This window comes from Mobula hypostoma, chromosome 12 (genome assembly GCF_963921235.1).
Source record: "Mobula hypostoma chromosome 12, sMobHyp1.1, whole genome shotgun sequence".
Taxonomy (NCBI): Eukaryota; Metazoa; Chordata; class Chondrichthyes; order Myliobatiformes; family Myliobatidae; genus Mobula; species Mobula hypostoma.
In genome coordinates this window covers 21,614,770-21,638,454 of record NC_086108.1, presented here as the reverse complement: position 1 = coordinate 21,638,454, position 23,685 = coordinate 21,614,770, and the positions used below count along the sequence as shown (strand labels likewise).

General features: G+C 43.2%; 1 protein-coding gene across 1 annotated transcript in view; it reads left to right on the top strand.

The window, feature by feature from the left end:
* Positions 1-23,685, top strand: part of atf6 (activating transcription factor 6) — a 423,807-nt gene that overhangs the window by 99,368 nt on the left and 300,754 nt on the right. Inside the window, exon 7 of the mRNA XM_063063732.1 lies at positions 7,772-7,989. Coding sequence (XP_062919802.1) covers positions 7,772-7,989 — 218 coding nt within the window. The remainder of the gene's footprint in view (positions 1-7,771; positions 7,990-23,685) is intronic.

Below are 23,685 nucleotides of genomic sequence, written 5' to 3'. Positions count from 1 at the left end.
TGTGAAGACTGGCTTTCCAGAGGCCTTAAAATTTTGGTAGATGCATCATTATCTTTCAAGTTCGTTCTTAACTGCTGAGGATCCACCCATTGACAAAGAATACTCAGGTCCAAAAATTTCAAGAACTGAGACTGAACTTAATCTGGAATGCATTTGCAAACATTGATCAAATTAGATGGGATTATAAGAACGCTATAACACCATATCACAAAATGTTTCATTTCTCTTATCCTTTAGTATATGGGAAACTGTAATGAGAAGTCAGTGAGGGAGGTAACTATGGGAAAGGGAGCAGACATTCAAGTCCAAATTTGCACCAAGAACCTGTAGTTCAAGAAAATAAAAACTAGAGGAAGTGAAAGTATGGATTCATTCTGAAGAATATGAATACAGGCACAACTACTGGGTATTAAGAAAATAAATAAATAATACCAGAAAAATGAATAAATTAATTGTAGCACAGATACTAAGATACTTGAAATAGTGCTTTGGTTGTCAGTTTATCTCAATTAGTAATGATGTTGTTCAGGGATGTTTAAATACATATATAATAATGGAAACATAAGAAAAAAATAAGAACAGGAAATACTGTTGCCCATGCAGCTTCTCTGCAGAGATAAACTTTCATTATTTTTAAATAACAAATGTTGATAATAGTGGGAAAGTTAAATTTAAGTTCCAAGAAGCTGTATGTCTTGAGTAGTTAAAGACTGAGTCCCTGGAATGGGATTTTACTGGAGCATTGACCAAGTAACTGTAATGAGTATCTTGGAAATATCTATAGTAAAATAGTTGAATGCAAGAAGGGTGAATTGCAGACCTCAATTTCAAATTTAAGCCAAATAAATGTGTGCATCAAACCATTCCACTTTGAAATACTAAAGAATGCTTCAGGGCAGATAACCTGATTGTTTTGAAGCCCAGACAATTGCAGAGTTTTTTTTGTTTTAGCCTGCACCAAAAACGGGGTGCCTCAGTAGTGTCAGCATGGCACTATGAAGCTCAGGATGTCAGAATTCAGAGCTCGGAGTACAATCCAGCATCCTCTAAGGAGTTTGTATGTCCTTCCCTTGAAATGCGGGGTTTTCTTCCAGGTGCTCCCGTTTCCTTCCATGGTCGAAGACTTACCAGTTAGAAGGTTAATTGGTCATTGTAAATTGTCCTTTGATGAGGCTAGGGTTAAATTGGGGGTTGCTGGCAGTGCAGCTCAAAGGGCCTTATTTTTAAATAAATGTCTTCCTGTTTACAGGAATGATATATTGGCAAATTTGTCAAAGTGTTTTATTTGTCATCAACATTCCATCCTTCACCTTCCAGGTGAGGCATCACTTCACCTGTGAGTCGACTGGGGTGATATACTGCGTCCGGTGCTCCTGATGTGGCCTTTTATATATTGGTGAGACCCGACGCAGACTGGGAGACCGCTTTGCTGAGCATCTACGCTCTGTCCGCCAGAGAAAGCAGGATCTCCCAGTGGCCACACATTTTAATTCCACATCCCATTCCCATTCTGACATGTCTATCCACAGCCTCCTCTACTGTAAAGATGAAGCCACACTCAGGTTGGAGGAACAACACCTTATATTCCGTCTGGGTAGCCTCCAACCTGATGGCATGAACATCAACTTCTCTAACTTCCGCTAAGGCCCCACCTCCCCCTCATACCCCATCTGTTACTCATTTTTATGCACACATTCTTTCTCTCACTCTCCCTTTTCTCCCTCTGTCCCTCTGAATATACCTGTTGCCCATCCTCTGGGTCACCCCCCCCCCGTCTTTCTTCCCGGACCTCCTGTCCCCTGATCCTCTCGTATCCCCTTTTGCCTATCACCTGTCCAGCTCTCGGCTCTATCCCTCCCCCTCCTGTCTTCTCCTATCATTTTGGATCTCCCCCTCCCCCTCCAACTTTCAAATCCCTTACTCACTCTTCCTTCAGTTAGTCCTGACGAAGGGTCTCGGCCTGAAACGTCGACTGCACCTCTTCCTATAGATGCTGCTTGGCCTGCTGCGTTCACCAGCAACTTTGATGTATGTTGCTTGAATTTCCAGCATCTGCAGAATTCCTGTTGTTTGCGTTTAAATTCACTACTGCGAAGCCTCTTCCGGTGATGCCTACACCAAAGAAGTTTAGATCCTCTCTTCGACGGGAGTTCAGTGAAACCATCTCTCACTGCTCCCCATCTGTAATTTCTTCGGCTCTTCAACTTTTCGACCACACTTTGACTCAGACTCGCTATCACAGCCATATATCCTTTCTTGGAACGTGCCTCCGTCGCCAACTTACTCCAGTTGGCTTTAGGATTCGTTTCCAAGCCTCTCAATTTGGACCTTCTGAGGATCCCAGGTACTCACATTTTATTGACTCTGCCTCTCGCCGCTTCTCCCGTCAAGCTCTGAAGGCGACGCTCTCCACCATGAGGAGGTACTTGGTGTCCCTATCCCAGACCCTTCCACACCTTCGGGACACTTTCTTCGCCGTCTGTAATGGTCCTACCTGTTATTTCATCCTCCGTCGGATTCACGCCTGCAATCGCCGTTTTTTTGACTTTGTCATGTTAGGCAAAGATCGCAAGATCCTACATCTACGGACTCCAGAGCCTGCCGGCCCTGACGCTAGCAGGCATGAACTCAGATTGCGGCTCCTGCCATTGATCTCGGCGGCTCCAACACCTCAGGGCATATTCAAAACCCGGACTCCAGCAACTACCATGGACACCTTCACAGCGATTGCGCAACCACCAACTGCGACGCCAGCCTTGAACTCCAGGCCGGGTCTTTATGTGCTGCTATTGTGACTCCCGTCTCCCCTTCCCCCACCACCACTCCGCAGCCCCGTCTTCCTCAGATCCCACCGTCAACTCCTGGTCCCTCAGAGGCTCCATCTTCCTCTCACCCCAACCCTCCCCTCTCCACTGACACTACCAGCCTCCCCCCTCCCCCCTCTGATCCCAGCTCTCATCCGTGCCGGGTCTTTACCATCCCCTCCGACCTTCAACTGTCGGAGGCAGAACGCTCTGTTCTCAGTAAGGGCCTCACGTTTGTCCCCCTTCGCCGACACCTCAGCGAGTTCCGTGTTCGCCACGATGCGGAACTTTTCTTCCGCCGTCTCCGTCTCCAAGCCTACTTCTTCGGCAAGGACTCTTCCACCCCCACCGATGACCCCTTCTCCCGTCTTCAACCCTCCTCTTCTTCATGGACACCCCGCTCTGGTCTTCTGCCTGCTCTGGATCTCTTTATTGATAACTGCCGACGGGACATCAACCGTCTCGACTTCACCGCACCTTGTCCCCATTCCAACCTCACTCCTTCGGAACGCTCTGCTCTCCACTCCCTCCGCACTAATCCTAACCTTATTATTAAACCCGCTGATAAAGGGGGTGCTGTTGTAGTCTGGCGTACTGACCTCTACCTTGCCGAGGCACAGCGACAACTCGCGGATACCTCCTCTTATTTACCCCTCGATCGTGACTCCACTAAGGAGCACCAGGCCATTGTCTCCCACACCATCACCGACTTTATCCGCTCAGGGGATCTCCCATCCACTGCTACCAACCTTATAGTTCCCACACCCCGCACTTCCCGTTTCTACCTCCTACCCAAGATCCACAAACCTGCCTGTCCTGGCCTACCTATTGTCTCAGCTTGCTCCTGCCCCACCGAACTCATTTCTGCATACCTCGACACTGTTTTATCACCCCTTGTTCAATCCCTTCCGACCTATGTTCGTGACACTTCTCACGCTCTTAAACTTTTCAATGATTTTAAGTTCCCTGGCCCCCACCGCTTTATTTTCACCATGGATGTCCAGTCCTTATATACTTCCATCCCCCATCAGGAAGGTCTCAAAGCTCTACGCTTCTTTTTGGATTCCAGACCTAATCAGTTCCCCTCTACCACCACTCTGCTCCGTCTAGCGGAATTAGTCCTTACTCTTAATAATTTCTCCTTTGGCTCGTCCCATTTCCTCCAAACTAAAGGTGTAGCTATGGGCACCCGTATTGGTCCTAGCTATACCTGCCTTTTTGTTGGGTTTGTGGAACAATCTATGTTCCGTGCCTATTCTGGTATCTGTCCCCCACTTTTCCTTCGCGACATCGATGACTGCATTGGCGCTGCTTCCTGCACGCATGCAGAACTCGTTGACTTTATTAACTTTGCCTCCAACTTTCACCCTGCCCTCAAGTTTACCTGGTCCATTTCCGACACCTCCCTCCCCTTTCTAGATCTTTCTGTCTCTGTCTCTGGAGACAGCTTATCCACTGATGTCTACTATAAGCCTACTGACTCTCACAGCTATCTGGACTATTCCTCTTCTGACCCTGTCTCTTGCAAAAACGCCATCCCCTTCTCGCAATTCCTCCGTCTCCGCCGCATCTGCTCTCAGGATGAGGCTTTTCATTCTAGAACGAGGGAGATGTCTTTCTTTTTTAAAGAAAGGGGCTTCCCTTCCTCCACTATCAACTCTGCTCTTAAACGCATCTCCCCCATTTCACGTACATCTGCTCTCACTCCATCCTCCCACCACCCCACTAGGAATAGGGTTCCCCTGGTCCTCACCTACCACCCCACCAGCCTCCGGGTCCAACATATTATTCTCCGTAACTTCCGCCACCTCCAACGGGATCCCACCACTAAGCACATCTTTCCCTCCCCCCCCTCTCTGCATTCCGCAGGGATCGCTCCCTACACAACTCCCTTGTCCATTCGTCCCCCCCATCCCTCCCCACTGATCTCCCTCCTGGCACTTATCCGTGTAAGCGGAACAAGTGCTACACATGCCCTTACACTTCCTCCCTTACCACCATTCAGGGCCCCAAACAGTCCTTCCAGGTGAGGCATCACTTCACCTGTGAGTCGACTGGGGTGATATACTGCGTCCGGTGCTCCCGATGTGGCCTTTTATATATTGGTGAGACCCGACGCAGACTGGGAGACCGCTTTGCTGAACATCTACGCTCTGTCCACCAGAGAAAGCAGGATCTCCCAGTGGCCACACATTTTAATTCCACATCCCATTCCCATTCTGACATGTCTATCCACGGCCTCCTCTACTGTAAAGATGAAGCCACACTCAAGTTGGAGGAACAACACCTTATATTCCGTCTGGGTAGCCTCCAACCTGATGGCATGAACATCAACTTCTCTAACTTCCGCTAAGGCCCCACCTCCCCCTCGTACCCCATCTGTTACTCATTTTTATGCACACATTCTTTCTCTCACTCTCCTTTTTCTCCCTCTGTCCCTCTGAATATACCCCTTGCCCATCCTCTGGGTCCCCCGCCCCCTTGTCTTTCTTTCCAGACCTCCTGTCCCATGATCCTCTCGTATCCCCTTTTGCCTATCACCTGTCCAGCTCTTGGCTCCATCCCTCCCCCTCCTGTCTTCTATCATTTTGGATCTCCCCCTCCCCCTCCAACTTTCAAATCCCTTACTCGTTAGTCCTGACGAAGGGTCTCGGCCTGAAATGTCGACTGTTCCTCTTCCTAGAGATGCTGCCTGGCCTGCTGCGTTCACCAGCAACTTTGATGTGTGTTGCTTGAATTTCCAGCATCTGCAGAATTCCTGTTGTTTCCATCCTTTATTGTAGGTTTATGATTTGAGATTGGATCAGAATTCAATGAAACTATGTCATGCAGGCAAATATGATCTTCTTACAGATATTTAAAACAAAATCTCATTTGATTCAGAGCAATCAGTTAGATTTTCAAGCTCTGAGGTTGCATCTTTAATTTGCGTTGTGTTAAAGAATATCAGCTGGTGATGTGATGATCAATATTTCTCCCGCTGATTTAAATGTGAGTCAAATAATTAAGAGATAAATGAGAGAAATGCCATTTTATTCATGGTACTTATGATACTGTGAAGTTTATGATTAAAAGCTATCTATTTCACTTATCTCTTACTGGGAAGAGATATATGTGACTCCAGACCCAATGCAAAACATTGACTCTTTACTGCCATTAATTCTTCATAAACTATTGAATTATAGCAAAGAAACTTTGTTAAAATGGAATGAGAATAAAACCAAAGAGATTACCAGACATTACTGTACCAAAGTCACTCCCAGCCAGTTAGCCTTGCAGAATACTCCTTTTGAATATTTCAAATATAAATTGGGAGAAGTATTCCACAAGAAATTGCATAACAGCCTGATTTATTCAAACTAGCAGAAATGTATGTGACAGAGAACCTGCCAGGTTTACTTTGTCCCTCCAACAGGACAAACTTGTCAAAGGTGACCCTGTGAATTTGAACAGGCAGGAGGAAATTGTATCAGGTTACAACCTTGGCATCATAAAGTTGCCTTCAACTTGGGGACTGAGTGCTGCATCTCAGAAAAGACTATTTCTTGAAAAGATTGTTTAGTGGAGGAACAGGTCAGCTACCAGTCTGGCTGTCCAACACCTTTAATCTCATGTGGAAATTAATACTGCAGCCCTGTTAGAGAGTGTGCCCTCATCTGAGATATAGGGGGAGAATTAGAATGCAATGCACAGTTAAATAATCTAGCTCATAAAAGATTATGAAACTAAAGTACATTTTGTTGCTAATAGATCTATAGCAAACTCATTAAGTCTTATTTTTTGAGCTAATGCACCATTGAAGTGATAGAACAGTGTAGCACAGGTTGTTGTGCTGAATTAATTAAGTTAATGATGGCTGATTATGCAAATTCTTTCTGCTTGGACATGGTCCATATCCTTGCATTCTTTGCATATCCACGTGCCTGTCTAAGAGCCTCTTAAATGCTTATAAAGCTTAGGTACCCTAATTTTCAGAGATGGACCTTCATTGCTGCCCTAAATGCCAGTGGTGTAATGAATAGTAAGTAACTTAGCAGAATCAGGATCAGCTTTATTATCACCGGCATGTGAAGTGACATTTGTTAACTTAGCAGCAGTTCATTTCAATACATAATCTACCAGAGAGAAAAAAAAGTAAAATAAAAATAATAATAAATAAACAAGTAAATCAATTACGTGTATTGAATAGATTAAAAAACATGCAAAAACAGAAATACTGTATATTAAAAAGAAGTGAGGTAGTGTGTGCCTTCAGGCTTCTGTACTTCCTACCTGATGGTAACAGTGAGAAAAGGGCATTTCCTGGGTGCTGGAGGTCCTCAATAATGGACGATGCCTTTCTGAGACACGGCTCCCTGAAGATGTCCTTATTTTTAAATAAAAACATTTTGATGTGGAATAAACATAGATTTTCACTAATAATGTACACCCTGTTGAAAGTTTTGTGCTATCTAGTGTTCAGGCTGAGGGCTTTTTGTAATGATTTACTTGGAAAGATTTAGGTTTTTTATGAGGGTTTATTAGCAGTAATTCTGCACTTTTTGGATTCTTTCTGTAAACGTACACCCCGAGCAATTTTTGTAGTTATGCAGCCATGTCTATCAAAATAATATGTTTGAGCCCCAGCTCATCATGCTTAAGTATGTATCAGATATGTGGTTAATCTTAGATGCCTTGCAGTGCAACTGGTATTTTTCTTTTTGGATTGTGAGTGCAGCTTAACGTCTTGGATAAATAAACCCTCAGCTTCTGTCCAAAACCTCATTTGCAAAAATGCGGACTGTGCTGTGTTTTTTCGATTATTTAATTTGGAAGATTTGTTTTAATCTTAATTTTGTACTAGCCTTGATTCTGTTCAGTTTAAATATTTTATGATTGAATATCCATCAAAATGAACTTCAGGATGAAATTGGTACATCATATACCCACTGATTGGATGACGTTTCTTTGCTTTGTTTTCTCTTTAGGTCACCCTGTAGTGGTTTCTCAGCCTCCAGTGGTGCAGCTTCAGCCACAAGTTGTTCTTAATTCCCACCCCATTATAAATGTGGATGGAGGAACCAGTACGATGGGTGCAGTACCAGTGAGAATACTGACAAATAACAACAGCTGCATTATGAATGAAAAATCTCCATTGACAAAAACAGTTATTTCAGCATCCACACATAGTGATAAGAAGCAAGATGTAAGTTTCACTTTCTTGTCTTTATTTTTGCTTCATGATGTCCCAAGTGGGCTGCTTTCTGAATAAGTGACTGCTCGGATTAACTGATGGCCCAATTAACCAGAGTCCACTGGATTTTTAATTTTGTTTTGTATCTTTGTTCTGAAAATGTCAGTATTTCTGTTAACATTTTCTTTAATTTGGCAATATAGCGTAAAACATTTAAAAAATAATCTCATGAAAGTAAGGAAATTGGTCATGGAATCAAGAAAGAAAAGTTAATACATATGTTTATGTTTCATTAGTGACAGTGATGTGAACTTTTTCCTTTTGAAGCTTTTATGCAAATCCAACTTGAATTTGTATGTGCAGGCCAACTAAACAGTTTATATTCTGGAAAAGCCTAATGCTTAAGGGCTCATTTGCGTGACATCAAATTCAGTCCAAACTGCTGGTTGCCCTGCTAACCTTGTCACTATAAATGCAGGGAGGGGGAGGTTGAGATTGATTCCTTTGTTATCTGCAGTAATCCAAGAGCATTTCACAGGGTAAGTACAGTGGCATGCAAAAGCTCGGGCACCCCTGGTCAAAATTTCTGTTACTGTGAATAGCTAAGTGAGTAAAACATGACCTGATTTCCAAAAGGCATAAAGTTAAAGATGACACATTTCTTTAATATTTTAAGCAAGATTACTTTTTTATTTCCATCTTTTACAGTTTCAAAATACAGGTTTCCCCTGCCATCCGAAGGTAGGGTGTTCCTATCATGCCAAATAACGCATAAAACCTAAAATAACAGTAACATATAGTAAAAGCAGGAATGATATGATAAATACACAGCCTATATAAATTAGAAATACTTCTCTACAATGATTGCCTGTGCTGTTCTCCATAGCAAAAATCTCACGCAAGCACGGCGCAAGCGCTTTCCAGTAACCTTTAAGCTATGAAGCTGCCAAATCATACCAAATAACATGTAAAAATACATATCCAATATAAAGTAGAAATAATGTATGTACAGTGTAATATCACTTACGGGAATTGGGAAGACAGTGTTGAGCACACTGATGATGGTGTGTTAGGCTGAGTCGTCGGAGGTTGGGGTGGTGCAGTGGCCCCCACCCTCCAGGCACCGAACTGATACCGATCCGCGAAGCCATGCAGGGGTCCAGCGGTGCCCGGGAGGCACCCAGCACATCTTTAAGAAAAAAGCCGAAATACACAAGCTAATTATTAGGTGCCGCCCGGCACGTAAATGTCGTCCCAGATCAGAGTCGACGCAATTGGCAATTGCCTCTGAGCTGGGCCGACATTTACATGCTGGGCGGCACCTAATTAATTAGCTTGTTTATTTCGACTTTTTTCTTAAAGACGTGCTGGATGCCTCCCGACTATCGCTGCATTCTCCGCGAATCGGTATCTGTCCGCGGCCCGGGGGTTGAGACCACTGGGGTGGTGGGACACGGGGGTGTCATCTCATCGTCGATCAGGGCAGGCAGGTCATCTTCTTCAATGTCTGCCTGCCTTGATGTCGAAGGTCGAGGTTGGTCGTCTGCTGTGGCTGATGTGGAAGGCTTGAAAATTGACGGTATGCTTGACTGCTTAGCCTCGTGCATTTTTCTATCATACAGTTCTTTGTAAGCACTCAAACCATCTTGCAAATATGCCCTAAACCGACGTACCCTTTCAAAATTAAAGTTGTACTTTATCATTGCAGCGAAAATCACATGCAGTTGCGTCACGTTCAGTTCCTGGACGACTTCACTTTTGGTCCGTTCGCTACTGCATTCAGTTTCGATTGTTATCCTTTCCTCTTCCAATTGCATCAGCTCTTCATCTATCAGTTCTTGGTCATGAGATGCCAAAACCTCTTCAACATCATCTTCGTCAACTTCCACAAGCCAAACTCACTTTGTCCTTACTCCGTTCACCACGATCAAAACGCTTAATTATGTCTAGTTTTATGCTAAGTGCAACACCCTTACGAGTTCTTTTAGGCTTTTCTGATACCTTAGATCTCATCTTGCAAACGGCTGCTCACAGGCACGTGTTTAAGCAATGCCAGCTAGAATGCAGTTCCGAATCCGGGGGAGTGCGGCTGCTCGGGGCGCACGGTATGCTGCTTTTATCGCGCGCTACTTTTTTCACGCACTGCTTTTTCGGTGAGCTGCCTTTTTTCGTAACAGTGAAAACACCTTCTGTGAGCGAAACACCTTCTGTCTTTCCTAACAGTGAGGTTTTGTAAAGCGAATGTTCAAAAAGCAGAGGACACCTGTAACAAAAAATGAAAAGGGCCCGGAGCAAAAGTTTGGGCACTCTGCATGGTCAGTACTTAGTAACACCCCCTTTGGCAAGTATCACAGCTTGTAAATGCTTTCTGTAACCGCCTAAGAGTCTTTCAATTCTTGTTTGGGGGATTTTAGCCCATTCTTCCTTGCAAAAGGCTTCTAGTTCTGTGAGATTCTTGGGCTGTCTTGCATGCATTCTCTTTTGAGGTCTATCCACAGATTTTCAATGATGTTTAGGTCGGGGGACTGTGAGGGTCATGGCTTGCGCCTCTTGATTTTGTGATGTGTTTAGGATCATTATCCTGTTGTAGAAGCCATCCTCTTTTCATCTTCAGCTCTTTTACAGACGGTGTGATGTTTGCTTCCAGAATTTGCTGGTATTTAAATGAATTCATTCTTGCCTCTACCAGTGAAATGTTCCCCGTGCCACTGGCTGCAACACAAGCCCAAAGCATGATCGATCCACCCCGTGCTTAACAGTTGGAGAGGTGTTCTTTTCATGAAGTTCTGCACCCCTTTTTCTCCAAACATACCTTTGCTCATTGCGGCCAAAAGGTTCTATTTTGACTTCCATCAGTCCACAGGACTTGTTTCCAAAATGCATCAGGCTTGTTTAGGTGTTCATTTGCAAACTTCTGACGCTGAATCTTGTGGTGAAGATGCAGGAAAGATTTTCTTCTGATGACTCTTCCATGATGGTCATGTTTGTGCAGGTGTCGCTGCACAGTAGAACAGTGCACCACCACTCCAGAGTCTGCTAAATCTTCCTGAAGGTCTTTTGCAGTCAAATGGGGGTTTTGATTTGCCTTTCTAGCAATCCTACGAGCAGTTCTCGCAGAAAGTTTTCTTGATCTTCCAGACCTCAACTTAACCTCTACTGTTCCTGTTAACTGCCATTTCTTAATTACATTACAAACTGAGGAAATGGCTACCTGAAAACGCTTTGCTATCTTCTTATAGCCTTCTCCTGCTTTGTGGGTATCAGTTATTTTAATTTTCAGAGTGCTAGGCAGCTGCTTAGAGGAGCCCATGGCTGCTGATTGTTGGGACAAGGTTTGAGGAGTCAGGGTATTTATAAAGCTTTGTAATTTGTATCAACTGGCCTTTCCTAATGATGACTGTGAACAAGCCATAGCCCTAACAAGTTAGTTAAGGTCTGAGACCTTGGTAAAAGTTATCTGAGAGCTCCTGGGGTGCCCAAACCTTTGCATGGTGCTCCTATCTTTTTTTTCACTCTAAAATTGTACAAAACAAAAATAATACACTAATCTTGCTTAAATGTTGAAAAGAATGTTTCATCTTTACCTTTATGACTTTTGGAGATCAGTTCATCTTCTACTCACTTTTGACCAGGGGTGCCCAAACTTTTGCATGCCACTGTATGTTTGTAGGCACACTGTTCTTGAAGAACCCTTCAACCTCCTATCGGAATATAAGTTTTCCTCTGTGAATATACTTGACAGATTGCCCAAACATGTTTGGATTGCGGATTGTGAAATTATTGTGCTACTATGCACGAGTGCCCAGTTCAGATGTGAAAAGTTAGAGTTAGTGTTTATTCCAATCATTTCCATCTTTCCAGCCTAGCAGAGTATTTAAAAGTTTGAGTAAATGTTCAGATGCCATATTTCTCCAATACTTTGTTGTCATGCTTTCGACACCAAAGGCAAGACACTAAGCAACTGGAAACCAGTATGTGTCTTGAAATGTTCTTTGCAAAAGTGTCCTGGGAAGGGGACTTGTCTGAAAGTGTAGGTTGATTATCCAGGAGAGGTGGAAACATCTTTTTCTCTATTGGACGTGATTAATTACTGATCAGGAAACAATTAAATAGTTGAAAGCTACGAACATTGGGTTGTGGTAGGGTAAGCATTAAATGAGACAAACCAGATGATGGATACTCTGATTTTGAATTTTGAGGTAGATGGAGTGGATCGAGTTGTTTCAGTTGGTTGTGTAGGTTCTCTGATCTACTTGTTATGTAATCGCTACCAGGCAGTGCTTCTCATGTGAATGACTTGCCTTTTGTCAGAACATTTTAAGACCATTTCTAAAGTGTACCTTCTAAGCTTAGTTCTAACCTTTAATACACCCAAAGCTACCATCCTTGCAATTTTGTATTGAAACCTGTGAGGATGTGACATATTATCATTTGATCTCTGACGAAAAACAATAGAACATAAAGTTAGTTTCCTTTCTAATCTCTCAGCTTTTCAGTACCATGTAGTATTTTGAAATGCAGTGACTGATCATTATATAAAAAGTGGCACTGAGTTCAAAAATCTCTTTGTAAAAGATTGACATGATTATTTCAACTCTGCACTAGAATTTTATCGGCCTCATGTAATATTTTTCTTTGTGCCTTTACTGTTTACTGCTGTTGGTCCAATGATATTAGTGTTTTCAATGATGAATAATTTAATCAAGCTGTGCCACTTCGAGGATCCAAGACATCTTCAAAAAGTGGTGCCTCAGAAAAGTGCCTCTCTGACTAAAGTAATTTCTCCACTTCTCTGTTCTAAATGGACATCCTTCTATCCTGAAGTCATGCGCTCTTGTCCTAGAATCTCCTACCATGGGGAAATAACTTTGCCATATCTAATTTGTTCAGGCCTTTTAACATTCAGAATGTTTTTATGGGATCCCCCCTCATTCTCCTGAACTCCAGGGAATACAGCCCAAAAGCTGCCAGACATTCCTCATGCAGTAACCCTTTCATTCCTGGAATCATTCTGTGAATCTTCTCTGAACCTTCTCCAACGTCAGTACATGTATATCCTTTCTAAAATAAGGAGCCCAAAATTGCACACAATACTCCCTAGTGTGGTCTCACTCGTGCCTTATATAGCCTCAACGTCACCTCCCTGCTCTTATATTCTGTACCTCTAGAAACAAATGCCAACATTACATTCATCATCTTCACCACCGACTCAACCTAGAGCTTAACCTTTAGGGTATCCTGCCAAGCACTCCCAAATCCCTTTGCATCTCTGCATTTTGAATTCTCTCCCCATCTAAATAATAGTCTGCCCGTTTATTTCTTCCACCAAAGTGTATGACCCTACACTTTCCAACATTGTATTTCATTTGCCACTTCTTTGCCCATTCTCCTAAACTATCTAAGACTCTCTGCAGGCTCTCTGTTTCCTCAACACTACCTGCTCCTCCACCTATCTTTGTATCATTGGCAAATTTAGCCACAAATCTATTAATCCCATAGTCCAGATCATTGACATACATCATAAAAAGCAGCAGTCCCAACACCAACCCCTGTGGAACTCCACTGGTAACCAGCCAGAATTGGACCCTTTATTCCCACTGTCTGTTTTCTGCTAACCAGCCAATGCTCCACCCATGCTACTAACTTCCCTGTAATTCCATGGCTGTTATCTTGCTAAGCAGCCTCATGTGTAGCACTTGTCACAGGCCTTCTGAAACTCCAAGTACAGCACATCTACTGCATCTCCTTTGTCTACCCTGCCTGTAATTTCCTCAAAAGATTGCAGTAGGTTAGGCAGGAGTTTCCTTTTAGGAAACCATGCTGGCTTTGGCTTATCTTGTCATGTACCTCCAGGTACTCAGTAACCTCATCCCTAACAATTAATTCCAACAACTTCCCAATCACTGATGTTAAGCAAACAGGTCTATATTTTCCTTTCTGCTGCCTCCCACCCTTCTTAAATAGTGGACTAACATTTGTAATTTTCCAGTTATCTGGTACTATGCCAGAATCTATCTATTCTTGAAAGATCATTGTTAATGCCTCTGCAATCTCTCCAGCTACTTCCTTCAGAACCCAAGGGTGCATTCCATCAGGTCCATGAGATTTATCCACCCTCAGACCATTAAGCTTCTCAGTCGTATTTTTCACTGCACTTACTTCACTTCCCTGACACTCTTGAATGTCTGGTATACTGCAGATGTCTTCTACTGTGAAGACTGATGCAAAATATGCATTTAGTTCTTCTGCCATCTCTGTGTCTCTCATTACAATATCTCCAGCATCATTTTCTATTGGTCCTATATCTACCCTCAACTCTCTTTTATCCTTCATATACTTGAAAAAGTTTTTGGTATCTTGTTTGATATTAGTCACCAGCTTCCTTTCATAATTCATCTGTTCCTTCCTAATGACTTTAGTTTCCTTCTGCAAGTTTTTAAAAACTTTCCAGTCCTCTATCTTCCAACTATCTTTGGCTTCCTTGTATGCCCTCTCTTTTGCTTTTACTTTGCCTGTGGCTTCACTTGTCAGCCACAGTAGTGTCTTTCTTCCATTCGAAAATTTCTTCTTATTTGGAATATATGTCTTTCACTTCCCTCATTTTTTGCAGAAACTCCAGCCATTGCTGCTGTGCTGTCCTTCCTGCTAGTGTCCCTTTCCAGTCAACTTTGGCCAGTTCTCCTCTCATGCCATTGTAATTTCCTTTATTGCACTGAAGTACCGACACATTGGAATTTAGTTTCTCCTTCTCAAATTTCAGAGTGAACTTGATCATATTGTGATCACTGTTCACCAAGTGTTCCTTAATCTTAAACTCTCTTATCACCTCCGGATCATTGCACAATACCTAATCCAGCACAGCTGATCTCCTACTGGGCTCAACAACAAGCTGTTCTAAAAAGTCATCCCTTAGACATTCTACGAATTCTCTCTCTTGAGGTCCAGTACTGGCCTGGTTTTCCCAATCCGCTTTCATGTTAAAATCTCCAATGGTTATCATGACATTGCACTTCTGATATTTCTTCTATCTCCTGCTGCAATTTGTAATCCACAGCTCGGTTGCTGTTGGAGGCCTGAATACAACTGCCATGAAGGTCCTTTCACCCTTGTCATTTCTTAACTCAACCCATAGATCGTAAGTTATCCCTTTCTAATGATTTAATATTATTTCTTATACCCAGGGCCACACCACCCCCTCTGCCTACTAACCTATCTTTCCGATAAACTTGAAAAATAGAACAAAGTCTGTGACTAAGGCTTGAATTCATGATCCTCCAAACTGGAAAAGAGAATGCTACCAGCTGATTCAAGGTTGGCATCATATGCAGAGTATATTCATATTTTGTTATTGTGCATTCAGCTTTATTTTAACTATACAAGTTGCTAATTTATATTGACCCTATGTTGGGCAACTTTCCATCGGCAACTTTTGAAGAGGTAGAGATGAAAGTTCCACTTCACTTTTCTTTTGTTGCTTTGAATGATTATTTTTGTTTAGTATCTGTCACCTCTTCAGTTACATCATACAAGCTGTCCCATTTTATTGAGTGACTTTTGCTCATGAAACAGGAGTCAAGAAGGACTTTTTCATTGATGAATGGCTGCTTTAAATTGCTAAGTAATAAGTACCAAAGCCTCATAGTTACTAAATGTAATTGCACTTATGATATGTGTGTCAGACAGAGTGGTCAGCAGTATTGGGGCTCCACAGGGGACTGTCTTGTCTCCCTTTCTCTTCACTATCTACACCTCAGACTTCAACTACTGTACAGAGTCTTGCCATTTTCAGAAGTTTTCTGATGACTCTGCCATAGTTGGATGCATCAGCAAGGGAGATGAGGCTGAGTACAGGGCTACGGTGGGAAACTTTGTCACATGGTGTGAGCAGAATTATCTGCAGCTTAATGTGAAAAAGACTAAGGAGCTAGTGGTGGACCTGAGGAGGGCTAAGGCACCGGTGACCCCTGTTTCCATCCAGGGGGTCAGTGTAGACATGGTGGTGGATTACAAATACCTGGGGATACGAATTGACAATAAACTGGACTGGTCAAAGAACACTGAGGCTGTCTACAAGAAGGGTCAGAGCTGTCTCTATTTCCTGAGGAGACTGAGGTCCTTTAACATCTGTCGGACGATGCTGAGGATGTTCTACGAGTCTGTGGTGGCCAGTGCTATCATGTTGGCTGTTGTATGCTGGGGCAGCAGGTTGAGGGTAGCAGACACCAACAGAATCAACAAACTCATTCGTAAGGCCAGTGATGTTGTGGGGATGGAACTGAACTCTCTGATGGTGGTGTCTGAAAAGAGGACACTGTCCAAGTTGCATGCCATCTTGGACAATGTCTCCCAACCACTACATAATGTATTGGTTGGGCACAGGAGTACATTCAACCAGGGACTCATTCCACCGAGATGCAACACTGAACGTCATAGGAAGTCATTCCTGCCTGTGGCTATCAAACTTTACAACTCCTCCCTTGGAGAGTCAGACACCCTGAGCCAATAGGCTGGTCCTGGACTTATTTCCATCTGGCATAATTTACATGCAAGTTTCCCCCACCATCCGAAGGTAGAGCGTTCCGATGAAACGGTTCGTAAGCCGGAATGTCATAAAGCAAAGGAGCAATTACCATTTATTTATATGGGAAAATTTTGTGAGCGTTCGCAGACCCAAAAATAACCTACCAAATCATGCGAAATAACACATAAAACCTAAAATAACAGTAACATATAGTAAAAGCAGGAATGATATGATAAATACACAGCCTATATAAAGTAGCAACACACATCAAAGTTGCTGGTGAACGCAGCAGGCCAGGCAGCATCTCTAGGAAGAGGTACAGTCGATGTTTCAGGCCGAGACCCTTCGTCAGGACCTCTGATCAGAGCAATCATCTGATCTGGGCCGACAATTACGTGCCGGGCGGCACCTAATTAATTAGCTTGTTTATTTTGTCTTTTTTCTTAAAGATGTGCTGTGTGCCTCCCTGCTACCGCTGCATTCTCCGCGAATTGGTATCTGTCCGCGGCCTGGGGTTTGGGGTGGTGGGACACTGGGGTGTCATCTCATTGTTGTCTGTTTCCATTCGGGCAGGCTGCTCATCTTCTCCGATGTCAAAGGTCGAGGTTCGTCGCCTGCTGTGGAAGGCTTGCTTGACTGCTGAGCTTCGCGCATTTTTCTATCATACAGTTCTTTGTAAGCACTCAAACCATCTTGCAAATACTGTATGCCCTAAACCGACATACCCTTTCAAAATTAAAGTCGTACTTCAGCATTGCAGTGAAAATCTCACGCAGTTGCTTCACATTCAGTTCCTGGATGACTTCACTTTCGCTACTGAATTTGGTTTCGATTGTTATCCTTTGCTCTTCCAATTGCATCAGCTGTTCATCTATCAGTGCTTGGTCATGGGATACCAAAACCTCTTCAACATCATCTTCGTCAGCTTCCACAAGCCAAACTCACTTGGTCCTTACTTCGTTCACCATGATCGAAACGCTTAACTGGCCCACCACCTCGAAGGAGTCTTGATCATAAGCGGGCCGAAACTCCTGAAGACAGGTGGCAGATCAACTGATGATCCCACTGGTGATAGCACAGGACGGTTAACAGCTTAGTCCATGTGTATTTTGTAACTTTGTCTAGTTTTACGCTGTGTAACACCCTTACGAGCTCTTTCAGGCTTTTCCGATACCTTAGAACTCATCTTGCTAACGGCTGCTCACAGGCATGTGTTTAAGCATTGCTGGTGAGAATGATGTTCCCGGGGAGGAGCGGCTTCTCTGCCTTTTATCACGCGCTGCCTTTCTTCATAACAGTGAAAACACCTTCTGTTAGCGAAAGCAGGTAACTAATGTAGGTCTTTTGTAACAGTGAGGTTTCGTAAAGCGAACGTTGGAAAAGCGGGAGACACCTGTATTTTTATTTAATTATTTATGGTTTTATATTGCTATATTTATACTCTATTCTTGGTTGGTGCAACTGTAACGAAACTCAATTTCCCTGGGGATCAATAAAGTATGTCTGTCTGTCTGTCTGTCTGTAATCATCATTATTCTGTTGTTCATCCAACTAACATTCCCACCTCTGAGTCCTCCAAGAGACCAGAGCTCTGCACTTCTGCATTTCAGGCCTCTTGCTGCGTCATTGGCAAATATACATCAAAACTTGGGTTTTAAAACCCTGATATCTCTTCCATACAGTGTCCCTTGGTACCTCTTTTCCTTTAGCTTATTGCTTTAAATCTCCCACAGAGTAAGTTTTGGTCTTCTTTCCTGGTTCCTCATTTTCTGATTCATAATAAGTATCCTGGAGGATACTTTTATTCCTTGAGGGAGAATTAAATTTAATAGGTTAATCTCCATGATGAGAATCAATAATGTGAGACAATTTGCAATTATGATGATAAGGAGGCAATGGAGATTTCATTGAGGTCTACAGGGAATGGGTTTACTTAAAGTGTTGCATTGGTGGATTTTTTTTTTCAGGCTCATTAGTGTCTAGGGTTTCAGTGAATGTTGTGTAAGTGACATCTGAAATCATGAATTTCATCAAGTCAGGAGCTGTGGTATTTGCTGGGATTTGGATATGTTGTTAAGTCTGCAACAATTTGTGGCCTATGATTAGTTGCTTAGTTCATTGTGTTCAGTTATTCACTATTTTCAAAGAAGAGTTTGTGAAGTGCTTAGGAAAAAGGAACAAGGAGCTGCCAAACCAGCAAAATGAAAAATAATCAATAAAATAGTTTTTTAGTTGTACAAGGCCTATTTCTCTGGAACCTTCTGAGAGATGAGGACAGACAATTCTGGAAGTGGACAAATACATGAAACTTAAACCAGAGTTTACTTGTTCACATTGAGTTGTCAATGTGTTGTTTGAAAGTTCTAGTTACTGGAAAAGAACGTGTGAGTACATGTGACATGTCTGGATGAAAGTGCATCAGCTTTATAGTGTCACATACCAAATGCTGCAGGAGCTCAGCAGGTCAGGCAGCATCTCTGGAGGGGAGTAAACATTCGGTGTTTCAGGCTGAGACCCTTCATCAGGACTAGAAAGGAAGGGAGAGGAGCCAGAATAAGAAGGTTGGGCGAGGGGAAGGAGAACAAGCTGGCAGGTGTTGGGTGAAATCAGGTGAAGGGGAAGGTGGGTGGGATGAAGTAAAAAGCTGGGAGATGACAGGTAGAAGGGGTAAAAGCCTGACGAAGAAGGAACACGATAGGAGAGGAGAGTGGACCAAGGGAGAAAGGGAAGGAGGAGGGACACCAGAGGAAGTTGATGAACAGGTGATGAGAAGAAAAAAGAGAAGAGCAGAACCTATATGAGAATGAAAAAAGTGTGTGTGGGGGGGGGGTAAATACCTTAAGTTAGAGAAATCGATATTCATGTCATCAGGATGGAAGCTACCCAGACGAATGAGGTGTTACTCCTCTAACCTGGGTATGGCCTCATTGGCAGCAGACGACAAGGCGGAATAGGAATAGGAAGTCAAATTGAAATGGGTGGCCACTGGGAATTTCTGCCTTCTGTGGCAGACTAGGTGCTTGATGAAGCGGTCTTCCAATCTATATCAGGTCTCACCAATGTAGAGGAGGTCACACCAGGAGATGACCCTGAAAAATTGCAGGTGAATTGTTGCCTCACCTGGAGTCTTAAATTGTGGTAAGGGAAACATAGAAACATAGAAGATAGGTGCAGGAGTAGGCCATTCAGCTCTTCGAGCCTGCACCGCCATTCAGTATGATCATGGCTGATCATCCAACTCAGAACCCTGTACCAGCCTTCCCTCCATACCCCCGATCCCTTTAGCCACAAGGGCCATATCTAACTCCCTCTTAAATATAGCCAATGAACTGGCCTCAACTGTTTCCTGTGGCAGAGAATTCCACAGATTCACCACTCTCTGTGCGAAGGAGTTTTTCCTAATCTCGGTCCTAAAAGGCTTCCCCTTTATCCTCAAACTGTGACCTCTCGTTCTGGACTTCCTCAACATCAGGAACAATCTTCCTGCATCTAGCCTGTCCGATCCCTTTAGGATTTTATACATTTCAATAAGATCCCCTCTCAATCTTCTAAATTCCAATGAGTATAAGCCTAGTTGATCCAGTCTTTCCTCATATGAAAGTCCTGCCATCCCAGGAATCAATCTGGTGAACCTTCTTTGTATTCTCTCTATGGCAAGAATGTCTTTCCTCAGATTAGGGGACCAGAACTGCACTCAATACTCCAGGTGTGGTCTCACCAAGGCCTTGTACAACTGCAGTAGTACCTCCCTGCTCCTGTACTCGAATCCTCTTGCTATGAATGCCAGCATACCATTCGCCTTTTTCACCGCCTGCTGTACCTGCATGCCCACTTTCAATGGCTGGTGTATAATGACACCCAGGTCTCGCTGCACCTCCCCTTTTCCTAATTGGCCACCATTCAGATAATAATCTGTTTTCCTGTTCTTGCCACCAAAGTGGATAACCTCACATTTATCCACATTAAATTGCATCTGCCATGAATTTGCCCACTCACCCGACCTATCCAAGTCACCCTGCACCCTCTTAGCATCCTCCTCACAGCTAACACTGCCGCCCAGCTTCGTGTCATCCGCAAACTTGGAGATGCTGCATTTAATTCCCTCATCTAAGTCATTAATATATATTGTAAACAACTGGTGCCCCAACACTGAGCCTTGCGGTACCCCACTAGTCACTGCCTGCCATTCTGAAAAGGTCTTATTTATTCCCACTCTTTGCTTCCTGTCTGCCAACCAGTTCTCTATCCACAGCAATACCTTACCCCCAATACCGTGTGCTTTAAGTTTGCACACTAATCTCCTGTGTTGGATCTTGTCAAAAGCCTTTTGAAAATCCAAATATACCACATCCACTTGTTCTCTCCTATCCACTCTACTAGTTACATCCTCAAAAAATTCTGTGAGATTCGTCAGACATGATTTTCCTTTCACAAATCCATGCTGACTTTGTCCGATAATTTCACCACTTTCCAAATGTGCTGTTATCACATCTTTGATAACTGACTCCAGCAGTTTCCCCACCACCGATGTTAGGCTAACTGGTCTATAATTCCCCGGTTTTTCTCTCCCTCCTTTTTTAAAAAGTGGGGTTACATTAGCCACCCTCCAATCCTCAGGAACTAGTCCAGAATCTAAAGAGTTTTGAAAAATTATAACTAATGCATCCACTATTTCTTGGGCTACTTCCTTAAGCACTCTAGGATGCAGACCATCTGGCCCTGGGAGCAGGGGTAGCACTTGTCCTGGTTGTAGGTGTAAGTGCCAGGAGGGAGATCAGTGGGGAGGGGTGTGTAGACAAGATAGTTGCATAGAGAGTGATCAGTTAGAATAGCTATTGTGATTTTTTTTCTATCGAGCAGGCTGTATGTCATACTCAAACAGCTTACTGGCTTATTCTGGCCTGTTGACTGAGTATGGTATCGAGTGCAAATTCTTCTGGTTCAGTTATGCAAAAGTGAAGTGAAGAGGGAGCAAAGGATAAGTAAGTGTCCAATTTGTGGCAGAGACTGTGTGTATTATTTGGTCAAACATTTCTCTAAAAGCAGTTGCCAACATGGCACACTTCAAAAGTGAGCTGCTAGAGTTGGGATTTTAAAACTTGAAAGCCTTTTCTAATTGCTTTTCCAGTTTGTCTGCAAATTTCTTCAGATCAAACTGATTTTACTGATTAGCTTGTGAACAAGAAGTAGTGATCTCAGCTCAAGCATATTTCAGGGGATTAAAGTAATATGGTTGAGTCTGTGTTATGTTGGAAGCCACCTTGCTAGTTCATAAAGCCTCTCTTTCCCCAAATCACTCTAAATGACGACTGCAGTCACCTTATGTTAATAAAAGAACTGAATTTGCACTGCGATTTTATTTTAAAAAATGTATCTCACACCAGTTGTGGAGGACCTTTGCTTCGTCTGCCACTAAACGTGGGATTTCCCTGTGACCACCTATTTCAATTCAACTTTGCATTCCCATTTCTATATGTCAGCTCATGGCCTCCTCTACTGCCACAATGTGGTCACACTCAGGTTGGGAAAAAAACATCTTGTATTCCATCTTGGCAGCTTCCAACCTGCTGGTATGAATATTTGATTTCTCTAATTTTTGGTTCCCCTCTCATCCTTTCGCCACACCTGCCTATCAACTTCCTCTGGTACTCTTCCTTGTCCCTTTCTTCCATGATCCAGTGTCCTCTCTTGTCATTTTTCTCCTTTTACCTCTTCAACCTATCACTTCTCAGCTTCTCACTGCATCTCCGCTCCCTCAGCCACCCACATTCCCCCTCATCTGGTCTCACCTATCACCTGTTAGCTTGTATTCCTTCCCCTCCCCCCATCTTCTGGCTTCTGCTCCCTTCCTTTTCAGTCCTGATGAAGGGTCTCAGCCTGAAATGGCACCTTTTTATTTCCAAATGTAGATGCAGTTTGGCTTGTTGAATTTCTCCAGCATTTTGTGCATGTTGCCTCTTGCACTGATGCATTTTAATAGTGATCTAAGATTTGAATGTTAGGTGCCGGGTGGTGCAGGGCAGGGTAATGGTGTTGGTACAGAGGTGGGTGATGAAGTCTCTGACTATGAAATTGTTTATCCTCTTGGGATGAGTGGAAATGCAGAAATTACGTGACTTTCAACTTACTCACTTCATGGCTTAATTGTTGGAATTGAGCCATGAAGTGAGCAAATGGAACTTTCCCATAATGTCAGCAATATTGGACTTCATTGTACAAGGTTTCACAATATGACATTGTTATTTTTTTCATCAAATAAACTAATTTAGCCTTTGCTCTGATACGTTTGGTGAGTTGAAGTGCTAAAATGACTAGAATGAGTTTGCTTTCTGACTATCAACATGAAAAATGATTTTTGATGATTAAGCACAAAATAGCTATCATTTGATACATTTGTATCATACACAAAATGATGGAAGAACTCAGCAGGTCAGGCAGCATCAATGGAAATGAACAGTCGATGTTTTGGGTTGAGACTCTTCTTCAGGACTGAGCAGAAAGGGAGAAGATGTCAGAATAAAAAGGTGGGAGGAGGGGATTGGGGCTAGTTGGAAGGTGATAGGTGAAGCTAGGTTGGTGGGAAAGGTCAAGCACTGAAGAAGAAGGAATCTGATTAGAGAGAAGAGTGGATCATAGGAGAAAGGTTAGGAGCAGCGGACCCAGGGGGAAGTAGTAGGCAGGTCAGAAGAGATAAAAGGTCAGAGTGGGAAATAGAAGGGGGAGGGGGCGGGGAATATCTTTCTTTTTCTCTCCTTATGTGAGATGAAACATGAAATAACAGTTGGTGGTTGGTTTTTGGTCCAGAAAATGTGTGATCTGAGTTGCAGAAATCTAGTGAGATCTCACCAAGAGATCCAGGTCTCAGAGATGATTGTACATCTCAGGGGACTCAAAAGACATTAATGAGGCTAACAAATCTGCTTTTGGCCATGATATGATTGATGACTGCCTTTCCAGGCAAGCTGTCTACCCATGGAATAAAAAAAGTAGAAATCCTGATTGACACAGTAATTGGCTGTTGTTTCCAAATAGGGGTATGGTGGACACAACTGTGTTGCCCTTGAGGAGGAACCAAGTAAAGCTACCTTCAAGGTCACAGAGCAATGATAGGTGATGGAGACAACTGTCACACAAGAAATTGAGGGATGGATGTTAACAAGGATTATTATTACTAATGTAAATGATAC